The 23,163-nt window shown below is 41.4% G+C and overlaps 1 protein-coding gene and 1 non-coding gene across 17 annotated transcripts in view; both read left to right on the top strand.

Moving 5' to 3' along the window:
- RNF149 (ring finger protein 149) overlaps positions 1-23,163 on the top strand; it is a 38,453-nt gene that overhangs the window by 5,750 nt on the left and 9,540 nt on the right. For 10 of the 16 annotated variants that reach the window (XM_061431756.1, XM_061431765.1, XM_061431759.1 and 7 more), the window contains exons 2-7: positions 6,305-6,555; positions 7,363-7,431; positions 11,168-11,250; positions 13,541-13,637; positions 16,843-17,041; positions 19,320-21,675. In XM_061431756.1, coding sequence (XP_061287740.1) covers positions 6,305-6,555; positions 7,363-7,431; positions 11,168-11,250; positions 13,541-13,637; positions 16,843-17,041; positions 19,320-19,363 — 743 coding nt within the window. In that variant the 3' untranslated portion in view covers positions 19,364-21,675. Of the gene's footprint in view, positions 1-6,304; positions 6,556-7,362; positions 7,432-11,167; positions 11,251-13,540; positions 13,638-16,842; positions 17,042-18,131; positions 21,676-23,163 lie in introns of all 16 variants that reach the window. The other 6 variants (XM_061431763.1, XM_061431767.1, XM_061431768.1 and 3 more) reach the window with 6 other exon arrangements.
- Positions 21,743-21,856, top strand: LOC133257891 (small nucleolar RNA SNORD89). The gene has a single exon (XR_009739749.1). It is a non-coding gene; the product is annotated as a small nucleolar RNA SNORD89 (small nucleolar RNA).

Raw genomic sequence — 23,163 nt, 5'->3', positions numbered from 1 at the left:
ACACATCTCTTATGTCTCCTGCATTGGCAGACAGGTTCTTTACCACTAGCACCACCTGGGAAGCCCAAGACACTCTATAGCAGGTGAATAAAAACAAGTGTACGTAAGAGTCATTGCTGTATCGTGTACACAGAGGTGTGGGGATGCTGGACACCAAGGCTGAACCTGTGCTGAATTGTAATTTTTCCATGTTGGGTGCAGGACAGAGAGACTGTGGATGTTATTGGAAAAAAAGAAAACTTAAAAGGTCATGGGATTCTCATGCTGGATCTTTTAAGTGCATTTTTTTTTTTAAATTTCTTACTTTTAATAGTTTTATAGTCATATTTACATACATTTACAAATTGTTAAGTTTACCGTTATGAAAGCATACTAGTTTTTATGTTTAGGCATGTTAAAGTAAAATTATAATAGTAACCTCTCACCATTGGGTATCTTTGATGTATTTTTCCTTCCAAAGAAAGCTATTTATTTTTATGTTTGTAAACTTTTTATTTTGTATCGGGGTATACAGATACCTTTAACAATGTTGTGATGGTTTCAAGTGAACAGCAAAGGAATAAAATACATTTCTTGCTGCCTGCATCAGTTTTCTAGACCAGAAATCTAATCCGCCACTTGAAATATTTTAGTAGTTCCCGTCTCCTTCAAGAGAATGTTGAAATCTACTTTAAATCGTTTCCTAGGGAGGAGAAGTGGTACACTAGACTCATATGACCCTGCAGAATTCTGAAGCTGTAGACCAAGACAGGTTTTTTTTTTTTTTTTTTTTTAACATATTTTGTTTGTTTTTAACCGGGTGGTAAGAGGAACTATTATTTTTCAAGAAGGTTTATGGTCATGTACTCTATGCAAGACCTTGAGTTACATCTAAGTTAGAAATACAACAAACAGCCTTCCAGGAGTTAGTGACTGGTGGTTGTTTGCGGGGAGGGGTGGGCATTGCACATAACGACCTTTTTTGGTGGTTGATAGCAACGCGAGGCTTGGGAAGGAAAACATTCAAAGGGTTTTTTCTTCCCCTGTCCCAAGACTTTGAGCATCTTTGCCTTCTGTGAGGAAATTCAGCTCTTTGGTTTGGAAATCAGCTGTGACTTGCTCTCTCAGGCCACCAGGGCTCTAAGACTGGCCCAGGGAGGCAGTGATAGGCCAGGGCAGAGCCAGACCGGGGCCTGTGCTAGGCACCCCTGGGGGCCATGCACCCAGCGACCCTGAGCTCTGCTGCCCTGCCTCCATTCATCCCCCAACACGTCCCAGAAAAGCCAGTCATGGGATGGAAGTCTTCATTCTGAGTTTCATGATTTAAAGTAGTTCCCGAAGGGACTTCCCTGATGGTCCAGTTGCTAAGACTCATCACTTCCAGTGCAGGGGGCCCGGGTTCAATCCCTGGTCAGGAAACTAGATCCCACATGCTGCAGCGAAGACTCGGTGCAGCCAAATGAGTAAATGTTAAGTAAATATTTTAAAAATAGAGTAGTTCACAGAGGCAGTCTTGCTGTTATAATAGTTCAATGGCTAAATCATGTCCAACTCTTGGCCAGCCCATGGACTGCAACATGCCAAGCTTCTCTGTCCTCCACTATCTCCCAGAGTTTTCACAAATTCATGTCCGTTGAGTTGGTGATGCCATCCAACCATCTCATTCTCTATCACCCTCTTGTGCTCCTGCCCTCAATCTTTCCCAGCATCAGGGTCTTTTTCCAATGAGTGGGCTCTTCGCATTAGGTGGCCAGAGTATTGGAGCGTTAGCTTCAGCATCAGTCCTTCCAGTGAATATTCAGCATTGATTTCCTTTAGGTTTGACTGGTTTGATCTCCTTGCTGTCCAAGGGACTCTCTGTACTTAGAGTGTAGCAAATTTTAGCCCTCAGCCCAGGCACAGTATTATTACTTTTTAATGATTTCTTGTAACTTAGTGAATTAAGAATTTTTTAGGGGAAAAACTTGAGATTGATACTGGAGATGTTTTCTGTTCCAGGTATGTTTCTGATAACCAGAGCGTTTCTGCAGCCCCTCCCTTGAAGTTTCAGGTGTTCTCAGCTCATCCGCCATCTCTCACTCATTTAGGCAACAGATATTTATTAAACACTTACTATGTGCCAAGCTGCATGAGGCACTGGAGGTAGTGAGATAAACTGGATACCTTTATGTGTATTGAGTCACTAAGCAAACCAGACCAGTCACCAATGCAAATATGCTTTTATGATGGTACACCGCCTAGAAAACCTCCCTTCTTTTTGCTTGATAAACTCTTCCTGTCCATCAAAATGCACTCCCTGCCCAGGGGAAAGTTCCTTCCCATCCCAGAAAATATGATCACCTCGTTTCTGCAGCTTTTCCTTATTCCACATTATCATTCAATAATCAACAGTCCAAATAGAAAAATTGTCATTCCCATTGTACAGCTGAAGAAACAGTCTCAGAGGACCCAGGCATGAATTGTCAGGAGCAGGCTGGAGCCCAGTCTGGTGGTCCCGAAGCCTGTGTTCCCTCCCCCTCCCCGACCCCGCACTCACTGGGGGAAGGCGGAGGCTCGAGGAGGAGCCGGGCCTTCAGGCCCTGGAACTGGCTCTTCCAGGTGCTGCGTCACGTTGAGCAATTCTCTTGAAGATGTCTCAGCCCTGGTCTGTAAAATGATCACTCGTCTCTTTCTGCCTCGAGTGATGGCACAAACGTGAAAAGGCTTGAGAGCTGGTTTCTGCATTAACAACCAAAGATTGTTCTATGAGTACAAAAATTGTACCTGTAACCATAGCATAGAAACATTTTGTTTTCTGTATAAACATGGAGACAGGTCCGTGGGGTTCACTGTACTGTCCTTTCTACTTTAGTATGTGCTTGACATTTTCCATTAAAGGAAGCTTTTTTAATTTATGAAAAGGGTCTTCAGCTTACAAGGCACCCTGTAATCATACATGGTGTAGTTCTCCTAATTGCTTCTGTATTTGTCTTTCTCAGCTACTAGCTGTTTATTTCCCTGAAGGCAGGAAATGCCTTGCTCCTTATTGAGCCTCCCCAGGGATGACGTAGATCATTGTGCGAGCACTCAGGCAGCCATGGCACTTGCCAAGTGACACTTTTAGGGCTGGGTCACAGCATCGGCTTCGAGACGGGAGCCACCTTAGAAGGTTGCTCTTCTGAGGTTTCAGTAACTAAATCCCCACGGCCGAGGGCCACAGTGGATTTGCTACGAATTAAATTTCTCCGCACAGTAAAATAGTGTTAGAATGTGGTTTCAGTGTAATGCTGGAGAACAGTCTTTAAATGTATTTTTTAGGTTAGTTTTCGAATGGATAATACGTACACAGGGTAGAGAGTTTTACTATGTCCAGTGCTCTCCCCCACCACCTCCACCAGGGTAGTTGGTGCCCTGTGTTTGTGTGACCTTCAGGGCTGTCTGTATTGATATGACCACGTAGACCTCTTGTCCACACAATTTTTTTTGCATGATGCTTTTTTTTTCCTCCTCTGTCTTGACTGCCATCAATATTAATAGAGCTGCTGCCTCAGTCTATACACATACTATAACTTATATAATGGTTTTCTTGTTGATGAACATTTAAATTGTGATAGCAAAAACTTAGAAAAGGGACTTCCCTGGTGGTCTAGTGGTTAAGAGTTCACCTTCCAATGCAGGGGGATAGGGAGTTCCAGAAAAACGTCTGTTTCTGCTTCATTGACTACACTAAAGCCTTTGACTGTGTAGATCACAACAAACTAGAAAATTCTGAAAGATAAGGGAGTACCAGACCACCATACCTGTCTCCTGAGAAACATGTATGCAGGTCAGGAAGCAACAGTTAGAACCAGACACGGAAGAATGGACTGGTAAAAGAATACATCAAGGCTGTATTTTGTCACTCTGCTTACTTAACTTGTATGCAGAGTACATCATGCAAAATGTTAGGCCAGATGAATCACAAGCTGGATTTAGGATTGCCAGAAGAAATATCAATAACCTCAGGTATGCAGATGATACTCTAATGGCAGAAAGAGAAGACAAACCAAAGAGCCTCTTGATGAAGGTCAAAAAGGAGAGAGAAAAATTGGCTTAAAACTCAACATTCAAAAAACTAATATCATGGGATCTGGTCCCATCACTTTGTGGCACATAGAAGGGGATAAAGTGGAAACAATGGCAGATTTTCTTCTCTTGGTCTCCAAAATCACCGCAGATGGTAACTACAGCGGTGAAATTAAAAGACATCTGCTCCTTGAAAGGAAAGCTATGATAAACCTAGACAGAGTATTAAAAAGCAGAGACATCACTTTGCCAGCAAAGGTTTGTTTAGGCAAAGCTATGGTTTTTTTCAGTGGTCATGTATGATGTGAGAGTTGGACTGTCAAGAACACTGAGTGCCGAAGAATTGATGCTTTTGAATTGTGCTGGAAAAGACCCTTGAGAGTCCTTTGGACTGCAAAGAGGTCAAACCAATCAATCCTAAAAGAAGTCAACCCAGAATATTCACTGGGAGGACTGATGCTGAAGCTGCAAAACTTCGGCCACCTGATGCGAAGAGCCAACTCATTGGAAAAGACCCTGATGCTGGGAAAGATTGAAGGCAAGAAGAGAAGGGGGCAACAAAGGATAAGATGGTTAGATGGCATCACTGACTCAATGGACATGAGTTTGAGCAAATTCCGGGAGATGGTGATGGACAGGGAGGCCTGGCATGCTGCAGTCCATGGGGTTGCAGAGTCAGATATGACTTAACAACTGAAAAACAAAAACATTGAATTGTACACTTGTTTATAAGAGTGAATTTTATAGCATGGGAATTATATCTCACTAAAATTGCCTTTTCAAAAACAAAACCCATTTGTGTTTTCTGCAAGCTCACTTCATTTTCTTTGTCTTTCTGTTGCTCTTTTTCTTAAAGGAAATTAGTTTTTATCTTTGTTATGTTAGATGTATTTTCCCCTTGCTGGCCATTTGCTCTTTTGATCTTGAGTCCTTGATTTTGCTTTCTTTTAGTCAGAACAGACAATTTTTGTTTTTATATAATTGGTTAGTTGCTCAAATCTGTTTTTTAAAAGAAGTTCTGAAGGGACTTTTCACACTTGGAAAGGTTTTTCTTCAATATTATTTATTTTTTAATGTCCATGTTTCTTCTGGCTTTTCTTAGGTTTTTTCTTTTTTATATATTTGCATCTTGGATTTTTTTAGAATTCAATTTTGGCTTTAAGTTGTGAAGAAAGGATTCATCGTTTTTATCCTTAGATGGTACTCAGTTGCACCTGTACTTTTTTTTTTCTTTTAAACCATAGTCCATTTTACCCCTTTGATTTGGAATCCACTTCTGTCATTTACTGAATTCTTTTATGTTTTGGGGTCTAATTTCTGGGCTGTCATATGCTACTACCACACTGTTTTAATTATTTTGACTATAAAGACTAGTTCAAGTTTTCTTGTTTATAAAGTTTTCCTAATCTTGATTATTTTTCCCCTAAGTGAACATTAGAAGCAGAATTTTTAGGGTTTTTAAAATCCCATTGATAATTCTAAAGATTAACTTACAGATGAAAAATGAAAGTGTTAGTTGCTCAGTCATATCCAACTCTTTGTGACCCTCATCGACTGTAACCCGCCAGGCTCCCCTGTCCCTGGGATTTCCCAGGCAAGAATACTAGAGTGGGTTTTCATTCCTTCTCCGGGGGATATTCCCAACCCAGGGATCGAACCTGGGTCTCCCATGTTGCAGGTAGATTTTTTACCATCTGAGCCGCCAGGGAAGCCCAATTTATAGATAGATTCATGTAAAACTGGACTTTATATCCCTTCTTTTTTATTTCTCTTACTTTTTTTTCCTGCTCATGCATTCAGAACAACATGAAATAATATTGAACAGAGTAGGAATTCTCAGATTACTTCCCTGAGTTAATGGGCACGTTCAGGCGTTTGTATTAATATTTATAAGTGAAATCGGTATTTGTGTTTTGTTTTTTTTTTTTACCATGTTTGGTTTAATTATGCTAGAAATAACTTTAAGACTTCTTTTTTTTTATTATTTTATAAAATCTCCTGTGGACCACTTATATATGTTGCTCTTTAAAGATTTGAGAGTCGAATTCTCTTGTGAAACTGAATGGAGAAAGGGGGGGGGGGGCTCTTGCTTTCGAGGGGGTAGTTCTTCGTGGTTTATTCTGCTTCTTATATAATCAGTCTGTGTTCTCCTTGGTCACCCATGTTGGTAACTGGGGTTTATGTCCATTTTATCACAGTTTTCAGTCACATGTGCGTGGAACCATACTTTCTCCATATCTTATTTTGTGTTCTCTTGTTGATTGCTTTGTTCTTTACTAAGGAACAGGAAACATAGTGGTCATTATGGTTAGCTACCCAAAAGGGAGAGAAATTGTGGAACTTGTGCAGAAGGACATTCCGGTCACCGTTACCATCGGGGTGGGCACCCGGCACGTCCAGGAGTTCATCAGCGCTCAGTCCGTGGTCTTTGTGGCCATTGCCTTCATCACCATGATGATTATCTCATTGGCCTGGCTAATATTTTACTATATACAGCGCTTCCTATACACCGGCTCACAGTTCGGAAGTCAGGTAACTGTCTGTCTTTAACTTTGCTTTTTAAAACATCATTTGTAAATGTTTCCTGTGTATTTTTTTGGAAACTATTAGACAATACCCTTAATTTCATTATTTATAATATTTAAGTCATCGATATATGGGAGTTTTTTTAAATACGTTTTAAATTAGAATATATTCAACTTTATGTGCTGTAGGAAATCAGGTCACCTCTCAGTCCTGCAAAGATCCTCTCTCCTTTCCAGACATAAAGGGATGACAAAAAGGCATGAAGTTGGGGGGGACATGGTTGTGTTTTGGAAGAGAACTGGGCCTGCCTCAGTGGAGCTGCATTCAGAGCCATTTATCTGCGGGGGTGCTGCCTCGGTCGCAGCAGAGCAGGGCCCTGTGGGTCCCACACTCACCTGTTGTCTTGAGAACCACCCTTCCTGGCTGCTCAGGCAGCAGATGGTCATTGCTGGGTCACCTTCTGCCTCTGACCAGGGAGCCTCTGTCCTTTTAGGGGCCTTCACAGATGAGTGTATGGAGCCCCGTCCTCAGCTGACTACTTTCTTACCAATAATCAAACGTAAGATTGGTTTCTTCTTCAGGCATGGAATTGAAAATAAGTATTCTTGATCAAACAGCTCCTAGGTTACACATGACTATTCTGTACCTTAGGACTTAAATGGTAGTTTTTTGTTGTTGTTTTTTAAGTTATTTCATTGTGGTCACCAAACTTTTGCTTTTTATGACTTTTTTACCATAGCTTGCTTACACTATATGAATTTTTAAAATAGTGACTTAAACATTTCAATAATAATAATATTTTTCTTCCCTAAGAGCCATAGAAAAGAAACAAAGAAAGTTATTGGGCAGCTTCCTGTTCATACTGTAAAGCATGGAGAAAAGGTAATATTTTCATGATTGTTTTTTGCTTGTTTATAATATAAATCTGGGGACTTCCCTAAGACTTTGCCTTCCAATGCAGAGGGTGCAGGTTAGATCCCCTTGGTCGGGTAGCTAAGATCTCACATACTTCTCAGCCAGAAAAGCAAAACATAGAACAGAGCAAATTGTAACAAATTCAATAAAGACTTTAAAAATGGTCTACTTTTTTTAAAAAACCTTAAAATATATATATATATATATGTATATATATAAAATACCAATCCATTTGTATGTCTCAGCTAATAGTTTTGATCATGGAGTTTTGGCTAGTTTGTTAATTTTGACATATGTGTTTATTTTAAAGAAAAATTGACTGAAACACTCCAGTGTATGTGAAGAGCCTTCTATACCTGTGCTGCCCAGGAAGGTACCCCTAGCCACATACAGCTGTCTGAATTTAAATGAACTAAATTAAACTGAAAACTCAGCGCCTCAGTCACCCTGGCTGCATGTCAGATGTTCAGGTGGCCATACTGGTTACTTGCTGCCAGACTGGATGGTGCAGTCAGTCAGACACAGGTGACTCTGAAGGAACATAGTTTTATGTTCCTCTCTCTACCAGCCACTGAGGCTTAAATCCACCTCTGTTAAATCTTGTACTCTGTACATTCTCTCTAATTCCCTTAATTACAGGGAGAAAAGACGGATTTACGGAGAAGAGGAGAAAAGATGTTGAGTCCTAATCACTGGACCACTAGGGAAGTCTCTAAAAGGCCAAACTCACAGCAGAGTGCAGAAGCATTTTTGCAATAAATCCTAAGTTTCAGAACCTCATGTTCTTAGAGGGTAGGTTCCTTACAAGGAAAACAGTTGCTAATGCAGGAATAGTTATCCTTTTAATGGTCCGTTTTCAGTGCTGTGAAACGTTGAGGTGACATAGCTATGGGCGGGTTCCATCGTTTGGGTTTTCTTTTCCTCCATGAGTTGTTGAGACCTGGTCCACGCCGACACTGCAGCCTCCGATCCCCAAGTGCCCTTGGGTTCACATCTCCTCCTGTGACCTACTTAAAGGATTAAAGCTTCAGGATAGCACTCATTACATTTATAGACCTTTGATTTTAAAGCTTTGGGATCAGATATTGACGGTTCCTGTGGAATATTTACCATTAGGATACTCCAGGAATCATTGTTGGCTGCATTCTTTCCCGGATGCCTTACATTGTAGTAACAGTGAACTTGCAGGCTTGGTGCAGAGTCCAGGTTTCTTTCCATGTGGCTGTATTTAAAAGGAAAAGTGAAAAAAAAAATCCCATCTCATGGGTAGGTTAACATATGATTTACAAATTACGAGGGTCCCTGGCGGAGTGGGGGGAGGCAGAGAGAGAGAGAGAGTGTGTGTGTGTGCGCGCGCGTGTGTGCACGTGGGGTGCGTGCATGCCTGCTCAGTCATGTCCTACTCTTTGCAACCCTGTGGACTATAGCCCACCAGGCATCTCTGTCCATGGAATTTCCTAGGCAAGAATACTGCAGTGGGTTACCATTTCCTTTTCCAGGGGATCTTCCCAATCCAGGGATCTAACCTAAGTCTCCTGCATTGGCAGGCAGATTCTGTACCAGCTGAGCCATCAGGGAAGCACCCCCTTGGGGAGAGAGTCCCCAGCAAGTATCTTGAGACAGGCTATGTGTTCTGCTAGAAGTTGTATGATAAGCATACTTTTATGTTCCTCTTAAAATGTGTGTTCTACTCTCTGGCAGGAAATCTGTCCTTAAGTATGAGAAGACATAGATTCATATGTGTAATTTGCTGTATAAAGTCTTTGAGAACATAAGTCAATTGATATTACCCTCTTCCTGTACAGAACAATTTTGAAAATATGCTTCTACAGACTATTGTCAGAAATAATAGTTAAAAAAAAAAGAAGCCTCCATAAATGATCCATGAGGTATCTAACTGGATTTTCTGGCAATCTTACATGTTTAACTTGTGCACATAAAGACTGTGTTTTTTCTTAAATCTGCATCTTGTTGAGTTCTGGAGACTGGTTATTTCCTAGTTTTTCTTATGGACTCAATCACAGTAATGTATAAGCTTGCAGACCATTAGGGAAGTAAAAATGATTTCATCGTTCTTTCTTGGCATGTGAAAAAACATGATAATGTCTAGTTGAAACATCTAATTTTAAGTTCAGTGACAAAGTTAATTTTAGTGCAGTCTTTGATAGCAGTATCCACATATAAAATCAGTTTTTACTGCTTGCTTGTTAACAAGTGACCCATGTGCTTAAAGATACTTTAAAATAATTACATGATGACTCTGAAGCTCTGTTCCATAAAATTAACTTGCTAAAGCTACAGACACTGGTAACTGAGTCCCTATCCCAGAGTCCTGGAGGAGAGAAACTCATTGGCCAAATTTGGGTCAGGTGACCAGGTCAGCCATGCTTATTACTTTGGTTGATGGGCTGAAGCCAGGTGGACAGATCTCGGTGGTACCCAGGGAAGTCGGATGAGCTGACACCCCCAGAAAGGTCATGACCCACAGATTCTCAGAAGCTGAAATTGTGTCACAAGACTGCTTCCCCAGAGATTTTTGTTTCTTTTTACTTTGTTAACTTGCTGTAGGAAAAAGTAACTCGAGCTTCCCAGTGGTAAAGAATCCACCTGCCAATGCAGGAGATGTGAGTTTGATCCCTTGCCTGGGAAATCCCATGGACAGAGAAGCCTGGTGGGCTAGAGTCCATGGGGTTGCAAAGTTGGACATGACGTAGTGACTTTAAAAAAAAAAGGTAACTTATTTTAATTTGTGGTTCTTTTATCACTAGTGAGGTGAATATTTTCAGACACTTGGTCTTAAAGTATCTCATTTGTATTTTCTCATCTGTGGGTTATAACTTTGCATGTTCTCATCTACAAGTTATAACTTTGTTCTTTAGCATATTCTAATGAAACCTCTTTTGTATTATATTTCCAATGATTCCAGAAAATGTATATCTTATTAGATATTCATTCTCTTTATAAATTTTATATTTGAAAAAATATATATTATAATAAAGCATGCATTTGCATTTCTACAGCCCTTAAAAATATGGTCACTTAAAAAAATGAACAGCCTCTTATTTAAAGAGAGAAGGAAACGGCAACCCACTCCAGTACTCTTGCCTGGAAAATTGCACGGATGGAAGAGCCTGGTAGGCTACAGTCCATGGGGTCGCAAAGAGTCAGACACGACTGAACGACTTCACTTTTCTTTCTTTCTTATTTAAACATTATTCGTGTCTGATTAGGTAGACAATGAAATTTTTTTCTTTTCAGACAAATTCTTTTAAAAATAAAATCTCTTGATAGTAGTAAAGATAAATACCAAGTAGAAATTATCTGTATATAATTTCAGGATGTACCAATGCAGACTAGAATTCATCATTGTTTTAGTTGAGTTGTGGTGAGTTTTGTTTTTGTTTAGATTTTGTTGTTTAGTGAGTTTTACCAGGAGTATATTATTTACTAGTGTTAGTTGCTTGGTCCTGTCCAGCCCTGCAACACCATGGACTGTAGCCCGCCAGGCTCCTCTGTCCATGGGATTTCCCAGGCAAGAATACTGGAGTGGATTGCCATTTCCTCCTCCAGGGGATCTTCCTGACCCAGGGCTTGAACCCAAGTCTCCTGCATTGGCAGGGGGATTCTTTACAGTCTGAGCCACCACGGAAGCACATACTATTTGCTAAGAATACAGCAAATTCTTTGCTCTTCTTTTTTGCAGGGGATTGATGTCGATGCTGAAAGTTGTGCAGTGTGTATTGAAAATTTTAAAGGAAGGGACGTTATCAGAATTCTGCCATGCAAGTACGTTCTCTTAGTTCCTGAGATGTTAAAAAATCACAGGTTTCAGGTTTCTGACCAAAGAGTTAACATGTCTTTCAGGATATGAAGATCTTACTATTAGGTGACATCTTGTGATCATCTCACCTCTTAGAAAAGCAGCTCAAAGTCTTCAAGGTCCTCTTGTACTGTTTTACTTTAAGACTGTTTTGCTTGAAGACTTTAGGTGACCATTAAGACCCACTGTCTCCTTTTGTTGCAGATTGGCTTTTAATCTTATAGTCAAGGAGGCTTCAGTACAGTCCTTGGGGTCTATACTGTACATTTATCAATGAAGAGAGTCTGCCATGTTGGGAGAAAGGAAACTGAAGCTGGCCAGGTGAAGGCCCTGGGGGAGAGGCCAGGGACAGTCAGCAGGCCTGGCTCAGGCTCTGCTGTTATTACCGTTTTTTTTTTTAGCTTTTAAATATTTTAATTCTTATGTTTTAAACTAGTGAACATTTTCCCAGACATTTATTAGAAATGTTATCCTTAAAGATATTTCCTGTTTATGTATCTTTATCTGTTACTTTTCTATGGAGATGCCTTTTTTCTTAGATTAGGCTCTGCTGTTATTTGCACCCTGAGTTTGGATTCTTTTTGGGGTTGTGTGAAATAAATATTCCTCCTTTATTTAACTAGGTTTTTTTTTTTTTTTTTTTTTTTTAGCAACAGAAATTTGTTTCCTTTTTAATCATGAGATGCTTTGATAACTTTTCTTTAAAAATTGCTTTGTCAGCAGAAAGGTGTACAGAGACTATGTTTTAAAGCTGGTCATTTTAAATTCTGCTTTGCACCGATTAGAACCAGGTCACAAGTTAGTATTTAATTGTGCCTCACTTTATGTTTGCGAGTGTTCAGAGTATATATCAGTACTTTATAGGAGATAAAGTTCTCAGGAGTTCTGTAGAGGACATCAAGTAACGAGGATCAGAATAACAAAATTAATTTCCCTGTATCAAAATAGTGAACTTAAGTCTGCAGGAGTTCATGTGGGTTGGTGTGCCGGGTACTTAGTGAATTGGGGTTGGTGTCAGTTGACGGGGTCCTGTAGAACATGATGAAAACAGAAAAGAATTATTATTCTAGGTTGGTTGGAGGCAAGTCCTTCTGACTTGAACGCCACACAGTGAGCAGCCAGGTTTCCTTCTACAGAAGATGGAGATGCTCCTGAACCCGAGCTGGGACTTGCACTCGGGTCATAAACAGCTGAGTGTCTCCTGAATGTGCATGTATCCTGGTCGCCTTAGTGGGGTTTTCATTCCCCACCCCAGTTTTCTCCCGTGATTTATTTCAACTGATTTCCCAATGGAACCAACATATTTGTTTTTCTCAAAACTATTCCTCTGGGTCAGTTTCAGTTTAAGGCTGGATAGGTCACAAGACAAGCTGGGTTGGACCACCTTACGTCCTTACCTGCTGTTGTTTTTAACTGCCCTGGCAGGTTTCCCTTTGAAGAAAAGGTCTTTAGACAGTGTCGACAGTAATAATAATGAAAAATTGCTGAGGATTTATGGTGCCCACTACCTTAGTAGCCACGTGGCATGTGGGCTCCTCAGAACAGCCTTTGGGGTAGGTGCAGAGGGGCCTCAGGCTCTAGTTCACAGTCATAGCATCTGATCACACAGCTGGCCTCTGAGCCTGACCGGTGTGGTTCTCATCTCCACACCTGCTTACCTGAAGCACAGATAAACTGCAGACTCATCACCCGAGAGGGGAAGTGAGCCAGCGAAGACCTCAGTAAAAGAAAATTCATGTGTGATTTCTTTTTTGGATTCCGAAGCTAATGTGTTCATTCTAGAGAAATGTAGATGCTACAAAAATACGTTAAGACAAAAAATAAGTGTTTTTTTAACTTGCAACCCAAAGATAACTTTAATGTTTTAATTGATATTTTGTTGTGTTTCTACTGGAGTCGCTTCATAGAAGATCCTGTCAGTCTTTACTAGTTTGTCACTGTTAGTTTACTCTTCAGTTTCTTAGGTCACATTCATTCCCGAAAGGCCAACAGAGGCACATAAACATACATTCCAGATGATACAGAAATAAACCGTGCTGTTTTCGTGCAGTGAAGGGGGAATTTCCCTCTCAATGCCAAATTCCATTTACTTTGGAAAGTAGAACAGATAACCTCCCAGGGTAAGTGGATACACTGGAATTTTGATATGATGGCATTTAACTTGTAAACAAGAAGATGAGTTGGTAGGATGTGTTATTTCCTTTATAAGGTATAAGCAATTATTTTAAGACATTAACACGTACTTAATTTTTTTAGGCATATTTTTCATAGAATATGCATTGACCCATGGCTTTTGGATCACCGCACGTGTCCAATGTGTAAACTTGATGTCATCAAAGCCCTGGGATATTGGGTTTGTTACGTTTTTGTTTATATTCAATCTCTGCTCCCCTCACCCCACTGCCCCCCATTCTCCCTGAGTGATTTGCTTCTGTTCCTGACCAGAGAGGCAGGCGGAGTGAACCAGATGCTCCTTCTAGGATTCTTCTGGTTCCTGAAGAAATTTTCCTCTATATCAAAAGTAAATTCTTAAGACAGTCCCCCAAAATCAATGAACTTATAGGGTTATCGAATAATACACTAGGTGTATGCTTAAAGTTCATACTTAGAGTGGTATTTTTGCTATATGTTGTAACACTCTGCAGGGTCTTGTAGATGCTGGTCAGTGTCGTAGAAATAATTATTGTAAAACATCTGACCTGCAAGGAGCCAGGTGCACATTTTACATACAAGGAAGCGAAAGCTAGCACGTCTGGACACGAGCTCTCCCGATACTTGGGTTTCAGAGTCAGATAGCGCAGGGGAAATTCCTCCTGCAGCGAATGTGCTCTATCACTTTGCCGTACTGAGCTGGTCACAGGGCTGCGCTCAGAGAACAGAGCCGGGAGGGCGGAGTGAAAGAGAGCAGGTTATTGCAGCTGTGCACTGAATGACTTACGCACGTCAAAATATTGACTCCTGGCCCCTCTGAGAGGGGAGCGCTGTTCTAGTAACCACCTTTAGAAACCAGAAGCACGAGCTTAGGGAGAAGTCGCTCACCTAAAGTCACAGGTGATGTGATGGGTTATCAGCTTTCAGGTGTAAGTTTGCTTAATTCCAGGGTCCAAGCTCTTAACTAGCCTCCAACCCAAAAGAGGGAAAACAGGTTTTCCTAGATTGTTACACTTTTAGAGTCTAGATATAATCTATTACTGTCCCAAGATACTCTTGGTTAAATATAAATTGTTTTGAAACAGGGATCTTTAAGAGAAGTAATTTAAATATCAGATAATATTTTTCTTGTTGCTAAACATAAGATGTTTTTGCAACATTTACTAAAGAGATTTTTTTTTATGATGATGAATTTATGTGACTGTATCAGCCCTCAAGGCTGCAGGCCCCCTTCAAAATATTTTTCGTTTTCCAATTCAGTATATCTTTAAAAGAGAGCTAAGGGACCACGCACTGTCTTAATAACCAGTGTGATTTTCGGTGAATTACAGTGTTTAAGTGTGAGTTGCAGAGGCCTCACTGTGGATGCACAGAGAGGGAGGCAGAACTGTGTTACTGGGCCCTTACCCACCTGGATGTCTAGAAAGCGTGTCTTTGCTCTAGAATCTCTAATGTTCATTGATTGGTAGGTTTTGATAACTGGCGGCTCTCCTCAGTTTGGCGGGTGTTCTGGGCTTTCTTAGTGACCGTGGCACGTTCCTCTCTCACCCAGCCCTCCTGGGACCATGTCTTAAACAGTGGAAGCCAGGGATTAAACAGGCAGTTTCCTGGCAGTTTTCCTCCTCCTTTTCCTTCTGTAGATTCACTCTGAAACGCCTTTTGAGTTGCTGTCTTCATTAGTTGGTAACTTAAGACCTGCTTTTCATTTCTAAACATTTGTGGAAAAGGCATTCCATTGACCTTAGCATTGAGACTGTTTTTGGAAATGTATCTACGTATACTTCACGTGTTAAAAATCAAGACTGATTTTACATCAGGTTATCTTGCTTTCAGAACGTTAGTTTCAGGAGGCTAGAATATGTGTTCCCAGAAAGCTTGTTTCCTGTTTTGAAGAAACTTACAGTAATTTGAAATCACACTTAAGAAATTAACTTGTCTTGCCTTTATTTATTTATTTTTTAAATTCTTTGACAGATCTGTCTTTTTCTTTAGACCCGTTGAGCCTCCTGCATTGAGTTGTAGAGAGTTTTACACTCTCCTCTCGTGTGGTAACTAGTTCTAATTTCCACAGGGAGAAAGTGACCACAGTGAGAGCAGCCATTGGCCCTCACAGACTCCAGGGTGGCGCCTGACTTTGCAGCCGTGGCCGCTTTGACATGCCTCTTGTCCCTGTCGTGTTTGCTCTGAGGCCGGCCGTTATCAGGGGTGTGCAGTGCTGGGTCTGGACGTGGCTCTGGAGAGACAGAGCTGCGCAAGACTCTACCCTTCTGCTCACTGGCTCCTAGGAGTTCCGCCATCTGGGCTGGCGGTGGGGGGGGGCAGGCGTTCACCCCACCCCGCTGGCCAAGGAGGCGTGTTTGGAGAGTGTGGGACACAGACAGGGGAGGCCTTGACCCTGCCAGCAGCAATGGGAGCGTTCAGGGAGGGCTTTCTGGAGGGACATTTGAGCTGCATGTTAATGGATCTTCGTATCACAAGTCAATGGCGAGTGACCACGTGGGGTCTGAGATGGGCAGCTAGTTCAGCCTGGCAGGTATTCAGACAGGTACCTGGAAAAACAGATCAGGGTGGGCTGAGTGGGAGCGCGGGTGCGACGGCAGCCCAGCAGGACTTATTGGTTGGTGTGGCAGGCGTCTTCTCTGGGGGTGCCTGTGGGAAGGCAGTGAGCCACGCGGTGTCCAGGGGTGGGGAGGAGGTTCTAGAACACAGGCGGAGCCGGCAGCGGGAACAGCAGTGCCTTTGGCCCTGAGGACCCCAGAAGTGGAGCCGGCAGCTAGGCTGTGCGCTGTTCAGTCTCAGCCCAGGTTCACAGGAACACCCACCCGCCCCCAGTCGGCCTTTTACCAGCAGATTCGTCCATCACAACTTTGGCGTTACTCAAAAAAGTTTCTGGATGGCCCCCAGGTTTTGAGACTCAATGCAGGGGTGCTTGTAGGGCCTCCTGTACCCACTTTCCTGATCTCATGGGGAAGTGGAGGCACACTGGGAGCAGACAGACACCCTGTGCAGAATAATTGGTGCTCTCTGAGTGAAGGGGGGCAGTCTGCACCCCTGATGATCAGGAGCCTGCTTATCCTGAGCCTTGGCCGCTGGCAGCAGTTAGGGCGGTCTTTCAAGCTCAGGGCCCTGGTCTCAGTGCTCAGCAGCCAGCCAGGCTGCTCAGGAAGTAGTTTAAAAGGTGGCATCGCTTGTGTCAAGGGAAAAAATGGTTTTTTGGAGGAAAAGCATTTAGGCCATGAAAAGCTACTTAGAAGTAACTCACTTTCTGGTGATGCTGAGAAGACACTACTGATGTGCTTTTTGCAGTATTGGTGTTTAGATAGTTTGTTTGAATTATGAGCAGATGATGATAGATAAGCTTGGTGCTGTTACTGAGAAAAGGTGTTTTCTTTGCTCTAACTCTCAAGGGCGAGCTTGAGGACGTGCAGGAGGTGACTGCCCCAGAATCTCCCCCTGGGGGTGTCTCGGCTGCAGATCTGAGTCTCATGGTACCGGACGGTGAGAGAAGTGACGCCGGCAGCTCCGAGTCGCCCTCCACCAGTGACCCCGTGCCACCCTGTGACGCCAGCTTTAAAGAGGATGCAGGTGAAAACACAGCCTTGCTGGGTGAGTCACTGGCCGGTTAGCAAACACAGTGGTGTTACCAGTGCTTAAATGAAAGTGAAAAAGCACATAAGGTGCAGAAAAATATAAAGGAAAAATGGAAACCACAGTCTTAGCCCTACAGACACAATACTGTTTCAACATTTCGATAAATGTATCTCAGATTTTTTTCTGTGTGTGAGGAGGAGGAGAATATAATTTATGTGTGGTAACCCGTTTCTTCCTCTTAGTGTACGAAACTCTGTATCTGTAGACAGGACATGTGATTTTGTGCAGCTGGTTATTCTGGGTTCAGTATAGTTTCTGTAAACCACATCCTGCTGGTGGACTTTTATCATCAGTAACACTGAGATAACTTCAGTGTGTATGTTTACCACCTGTCTGTCTGTGTCCTCCTCATAGGTAAAATAGAAAGAATTGCATTTTTAAAGTTACTGATGCAACTATCTTCTTTTCATATTTGTTGGTCATTTTATTTCTTTTCTGAGTTGCCCATTTCATCCTTAATTTATTTTTCTATAGAAAAATTAACTTTTTCATATTGGTTCTAAGAGCTCTTTGGTCTTTGCTTTGTTTTTTATCATGTCCAGCCTTCTCATACTTTGCATGATTCTGCCTTTGATAGAATGCTAACTTAGGAAAGTCTTTCTCGGGGTTATTAACTTATATTTTACTAACAGTTGTGGTTTTGTATTTTATGCTTATTAAATCTTTAATGCACATAGCTTCAGAAAAGATTTAACTGAACTATTTTTCCCAAATATTTAACCACTTGTCAGTTGTTTAGTGATCATTACTTGTGAATAATATGTTGTGATATTCACAAGGTAAGGCAAATTCCCTCATCTTTATTCTTCTTATTTTAAAAAATTTCTGAGCTGTTTTGCATTTTTTAAGATTAATCTTAAAATCAATTTACCATGTATAAGAAAATCCCATGAAAATTTTTATTATAGTTGAATTAATTTATAGATTAACTGAGAAGAATTGATGCTTCTAATTTTGAATTTGCCAACCTGGAAAAAGAAGCATATTTTTCCAAATTGGTAATATTCAAACTGAATTGGTTTGCCTTTTTTTTGTACATTTTTAGAATCTGGGAGGCAAAGATAGAAACGTGAGAACTGAAGTTTTAAAGCAGAACCAGAGGAAGAAAGAATGCATTGTGTAAGAAAAAGGGAGGATGAATTTCAGAGAATTAGGAAGTGGAAAGCTTGATCGTGTAGGAGTTCTCCTAGCCGGGTCTCCTGCTGGGAATAAACCGCCCTGTTCTCAGCAGTTCCACTGCAGTGAGCCCAGATGCATTTCATTGTAATTTTTGCGTTTCCTTCAGTCTCCAGAAGGGAAACGAAATTTGTTTTCTCTACTACTTGACTACCCTTGAGATATTTCAGGACAGGTAAAATTCTTAAGCTGAATTTCTAAGTATTTGTTCACCAGTAAATTTGACAAGTAATTTATGTGTTAATATTTTTTCTAGCCTACCATCATAACAACATCATTTGAGAAATGTTACATTGGAAAAAAGTTAATTCTTTCCAGCCGACCTTAGGACTTCCAGAGTATAATGTAACTGCATCAGTAGCTAACCTAACACCCTCTCGACCCTCAGGAGCATGTGGAGATGAAGGTGGGGGTTATTAGGGCAGCCCACTCCCTGGAGAAGGTGTCTGCAGCAGTGGGCTCCTCTCTGGCCCACTTGACCTCAGGTCTGCTTGTAGGTGAACTCACAGTGCTTGGCTCTCCTAGTTTTGAGGAGGTACTGTATTCCTGAAAGAAACCGTCTGTGCCAAAATTATTCTGTTCTCCTTTCCTAGTAACATCCTACTGGACTCGAATGCCAGTTTGAACCTCTCCGGGTCTCCATTTCCAGTCTCTAGATTGGGGATAATAATGTAGCCGTCTCTAGCTCGTAGGGTCAATATACATTGCCCAGTAAACGCAAGCTGCTGTCTTCATGGGTGGTGATGCCATCGCTGCGTGTTTGGAAACACACTCTAGTTAATCCCAGCAGCTCAGCCTGCATCTTTTCTGTTGCACAGTGCTGACCACATGCTTGCTAATTAGACTAGAAAAGCTCTCATGCTCTACGTGAAGCAGGTGTTTTTATATTTTCTTAACTCTCTGTCTGGAATAGGTTGCTGTTTCTCCATGTAAGTTTTATTTAAAAATTTCTATAATTTGTTTCATGAATGACGCTCTCCAAACGTAACAGTGTTTATGTAACCAAAGCCCAGGATATGCCCAGCGACTAACACTGGCTCCCGTTGCTTTGTTATAGAGACAGGCAGGAGTGACGCTCAGCATGACGGACCTGCCTGCTAGTGCGAGACCTGCGGACTATGTCACGGACAGAGCCTGGGCTCGAATTAAAGGACATTTTATTTTTGTTACTTTAGTGCATAGTTTGTATATGTGAAAATAATGTACATTCTTTTACCTTTCAGGTTCTAATTTGGTATACAAAGAGCTATTTTATTCTTTCAAGATACTTTTTGATTAGTCTTGATATATTTATCTATTGAAATGTATCATAAGATGATTCCGTCTTCTCTAGGATGGTTCTAGCCTAAGCATGTTGACTTTAGACTAGTTGAAATGGAGTTGCATGATTATATTCAGTAATTGGTCATGCGAGTTTCCCTGGAGGAAAGGCTTTTTTCGAACATTAAACTTGTCAGTGTGATGAGAGAAGTCTGTTGCTTTCTTACACCTTTGTACTTTAGAGATTTCCAAACCTGAGAGCACTTTCATTGTTGTTTTTTAAATTTGGAATTGTGAGAAAAGTATGGGTGGGCTTGAGTAATTTTATTTCTCCCTTTTATTATCTAATTTCTTCTAATAACCTTGATGGGGAGGGAAGTCTTGTCCCTTTTTTTCTACAAATAAAAAAAGCTGTAACATGCAAGCATGAAGTTCTTCATTGCTGGTTAAGGAAATGGAGTAAACAGACTCTGGTGTGGGTTGTTTGGGGTTTTTTGTTTGTTTTTTGAGGTAAATGATGAATTTACTGATTCCAACTACAGTTTAATCTTACAATTAAAAGGGTGATAGATGGAGACTTCCAGTTGCTGTTACAACCAGTAACCAGTTTTCTAGATTAATTTTAAAGCCATGGAAAAAGCAGTGAACTTGTTTCATCATCTCTCCCGCCTACTCTTGTTTGCTGTTCTTCCTTGGAGGCAGGGGAATTAGGCCGCTCTGAAGCTGTGGGGGCCGCTCTCTAAGTTGGAAAAGTGATGAGACACACAGTGGGTAAGACTGCACTCCCGCTGCAAGGGCTGCAGGTTCGATCCCCGACTGCGGAAGCTCTGCATGCCACAGGGGTGGCCAGAAACCACACACACACACACTGTGCTCTGCTGTCACTTCATAGAGGTGGGAGGTCCAGAGTGAGGAAGAGTTAGTGTTTTTACAACTTGAAACTGTAGTCCTTTGTATCTTCCAAACTGTTTACTGTGTACATCTTTATTTGATGGTAAAAATAAATGTTTACTAGAGTATATAATTTTTAAAGTGTAAACAATTTATTCTTATAGCTGTATCTAAGATGTAAAGTTTATATAGTTTTTTTTTTTTTTCCAAGTTACTTAGGACACTCTGATTCCAGCCACTCAGTGAAACTCTAGGTGATTAAACAGTGTTACTGATAATCAGCGGAGGCCAGACTCCATGGGAAGAGCTATTGGGATAGAAATTGCCTTACTTTTGAGCGCTCATTTCAACAGACACTGCAGTGGGTTTCCATAATAGCCATTATCTCTGAAATTTGCCTTCTGTGTTGTTCATTGCAAATAGGAAACTATGTCCCTGATTCTATACCAAGTAGATTGCTCTTTGTATTTTAAGACACATACTAGTGGAAAGTGCTTTAATTCTTCCCATTAGCCAGTGAAGCTGACTTTAAAGAGTGCTTTGACAGATCAGGGTGAATTGTTTTTGATGATTATGGGCGAGTGAGTTCTTACCAGCGGCTGTCAGGCAGAGCTTTACCTAATTCAGGGGTTTGAGGGACTCCTCTGGGGTTCACTGTTTGGCACTCTGTGCTCCCACTGCAGGGGGCACGAGTTCCACCCCTTATCAGGGCACTAAGATCCCCTGTGCTGTGAGGCACAGTCAAAAAAAAGAGACTTTGACCCTACGTTATAAACATAAGAGACTGGAAAAATTACAGTACTCTCATCTTTAGAAACACAAGTCTTTAACAGCAGATAAGGAAATCTGCAAGAGCAGACAGAAAACCCTTTTGTACTTGGTAAGGAAAATGTTTCCTTTCAAAAGGATTTTCTTAGGTAGACGTGATAAAGGGTCAGTTACTAGAATTTTTGCTGAAACACAACTTTGATAAAATGCTGGGAATCTGGGGAATATAAATGAAGAAAGGTTAGTAAAGCAGAGAGATTTAGTTCAGATTGTATTACTTAATGGCAGGAATCGCTTTCCTTCTGACAGTTGTCTTGAAAGCTTTGTTCACAGGTAATGCAGAGACTGTTCTTTGTTTTTAACTGTGAGGGCCTCGGTGATGTGTGGACAGCATGGACCCGTGGATGCCAGCGCCCCCTGCTGGGCAGCTTCGGGGCTTCCTGTCAGAAAGCCAGGCCGCCTGCAGGAGGGATGTGCACACCGCACCTGAACAGGTAACAGCGCCTGCCTGCTGGGAGTGGTGGGCGCCCAGACTCTTCCCTGGAGGGCTGCCCCACAGTTACTGAGGAATGATGACACTAAAAGGCCGAATTGCAGTGTGCCCCCTGGCAGTTGGCTCTCTCTGGGTACACGATGACAAAACCTCCTGAAGCGAACCTCTGGTCTGACCTCAGTAACGTCGGGGCACGGTTTCCAAAATGGGCCTTTCCAGCAAGCTCATACATTTTTAACAAGAGATGATTGGTGAACCCTGGGGAACTTTGGGGCTTCAGCACGCAGTAAGCACCATTATTCATGTTTTATGATACACTTAATACACCAAAGACCGCTAGAATCATGAAAACAATAATAATAGTAATAGACCACATGGTAAAGAATTCACATGCCAATGCAGGAGACACAAGAGGCGTGGGTTCAATCCTTGCCTGGGTCGGGAAGATCCCCTGGAGGAAGAAATGGCAACCCACTCCAGTATTCTTGCCTGGACAATTCCATTTACAGAGGAGCCTGGTGGGCTGCAGCCCATGGGGTCGCAGAGAGTCAGACCTCACTGAGCACACAGGCACAAGACATTCAGGAACCAGGTTGCTTTCACTGGGACAAGATACCCAACATAACCAGATGCCCCCGGAAGACGGCTTAGCTTAGCTATAGTCTGTTTTGGAGCACACTCGTATGATCAGTGAGGGCTGAGGTAAAGTCAGCACATATATGTGGCTAACTAGAACCTGAGGTACTTACATGTTTTAGTCAAAAGCATTTCTCCAGGCTCGGTGTAAACTCTAATTTGCAGCTTACAGAGCACAGAACTTTGGCCTGAACCAGAGTTCATCTTATTTTTCTGCACGCTGTGCTTCTGTCACAAGATCACCAATTAGAAAAGCCACCAATGCTTTTCCCAGTTAATTTTCATTTTTGAAGTTTAAAACACTTTTAAAAGCATTTCATTTTCAAAAGTACTGGCACATCGATTACTAGTTACAGTAGTAAAACAATGTCATCATCAGCCATGTATCTAGAAGTGTGCCCTCATTCTAACAGGAAAGTACAAAACAAGTTGTAAATCAAAAAAGTATTTGCATTACATTAGTTTAAGATTAGTACAAGAAAAGTCAACCCATTCTTTTTGACGCGTTGGAGGCTTATTTATCAACGGATAAAAAGAAACCTGGGAAAACACTTATGTTTCCTGTTAGGCTGATTAGTTATTGAATCTCAGGATTTTGGAAGTCCTTTTCTTAAGGATTTTCCACATAAGCGTTTGCACAAACTCATGTCCATTGAGTCCATTAAAATTTATCAAAGTTTGTCTATTCTGATACCATTTATCATGGTATCATTTGTCTGAATGATACCATTTTCTTAGAGTTGCATAAACAAACAATATTGCTAAAGAAAGGTATTTGAAATAGTTATATTTTAGGCTCACAAATACTTTTTCAAACATCTTTCTACCCTAAGATGTCATTTTAACAGGTCGT

Source organism: Bos javanicus, chromosome 11 (assembly GCF_032452875.1).
Source record: "Bos javanicus breed banteng chromosome 11, ARS-OSU_banteng_1.0, whole genome shotgun sequence".
In the NCBI taxonomy this organism is placed as follows: Eukaryota; Metazoa; Chordata; class Mammalia; order Artiodactyla; family Bovidae; genus Bos; species Bos javanicus.
Note: the sequence above shows the minus strand (reverse complement) of the source record. Positions and strands in the feature narration are given on the sequence as shown.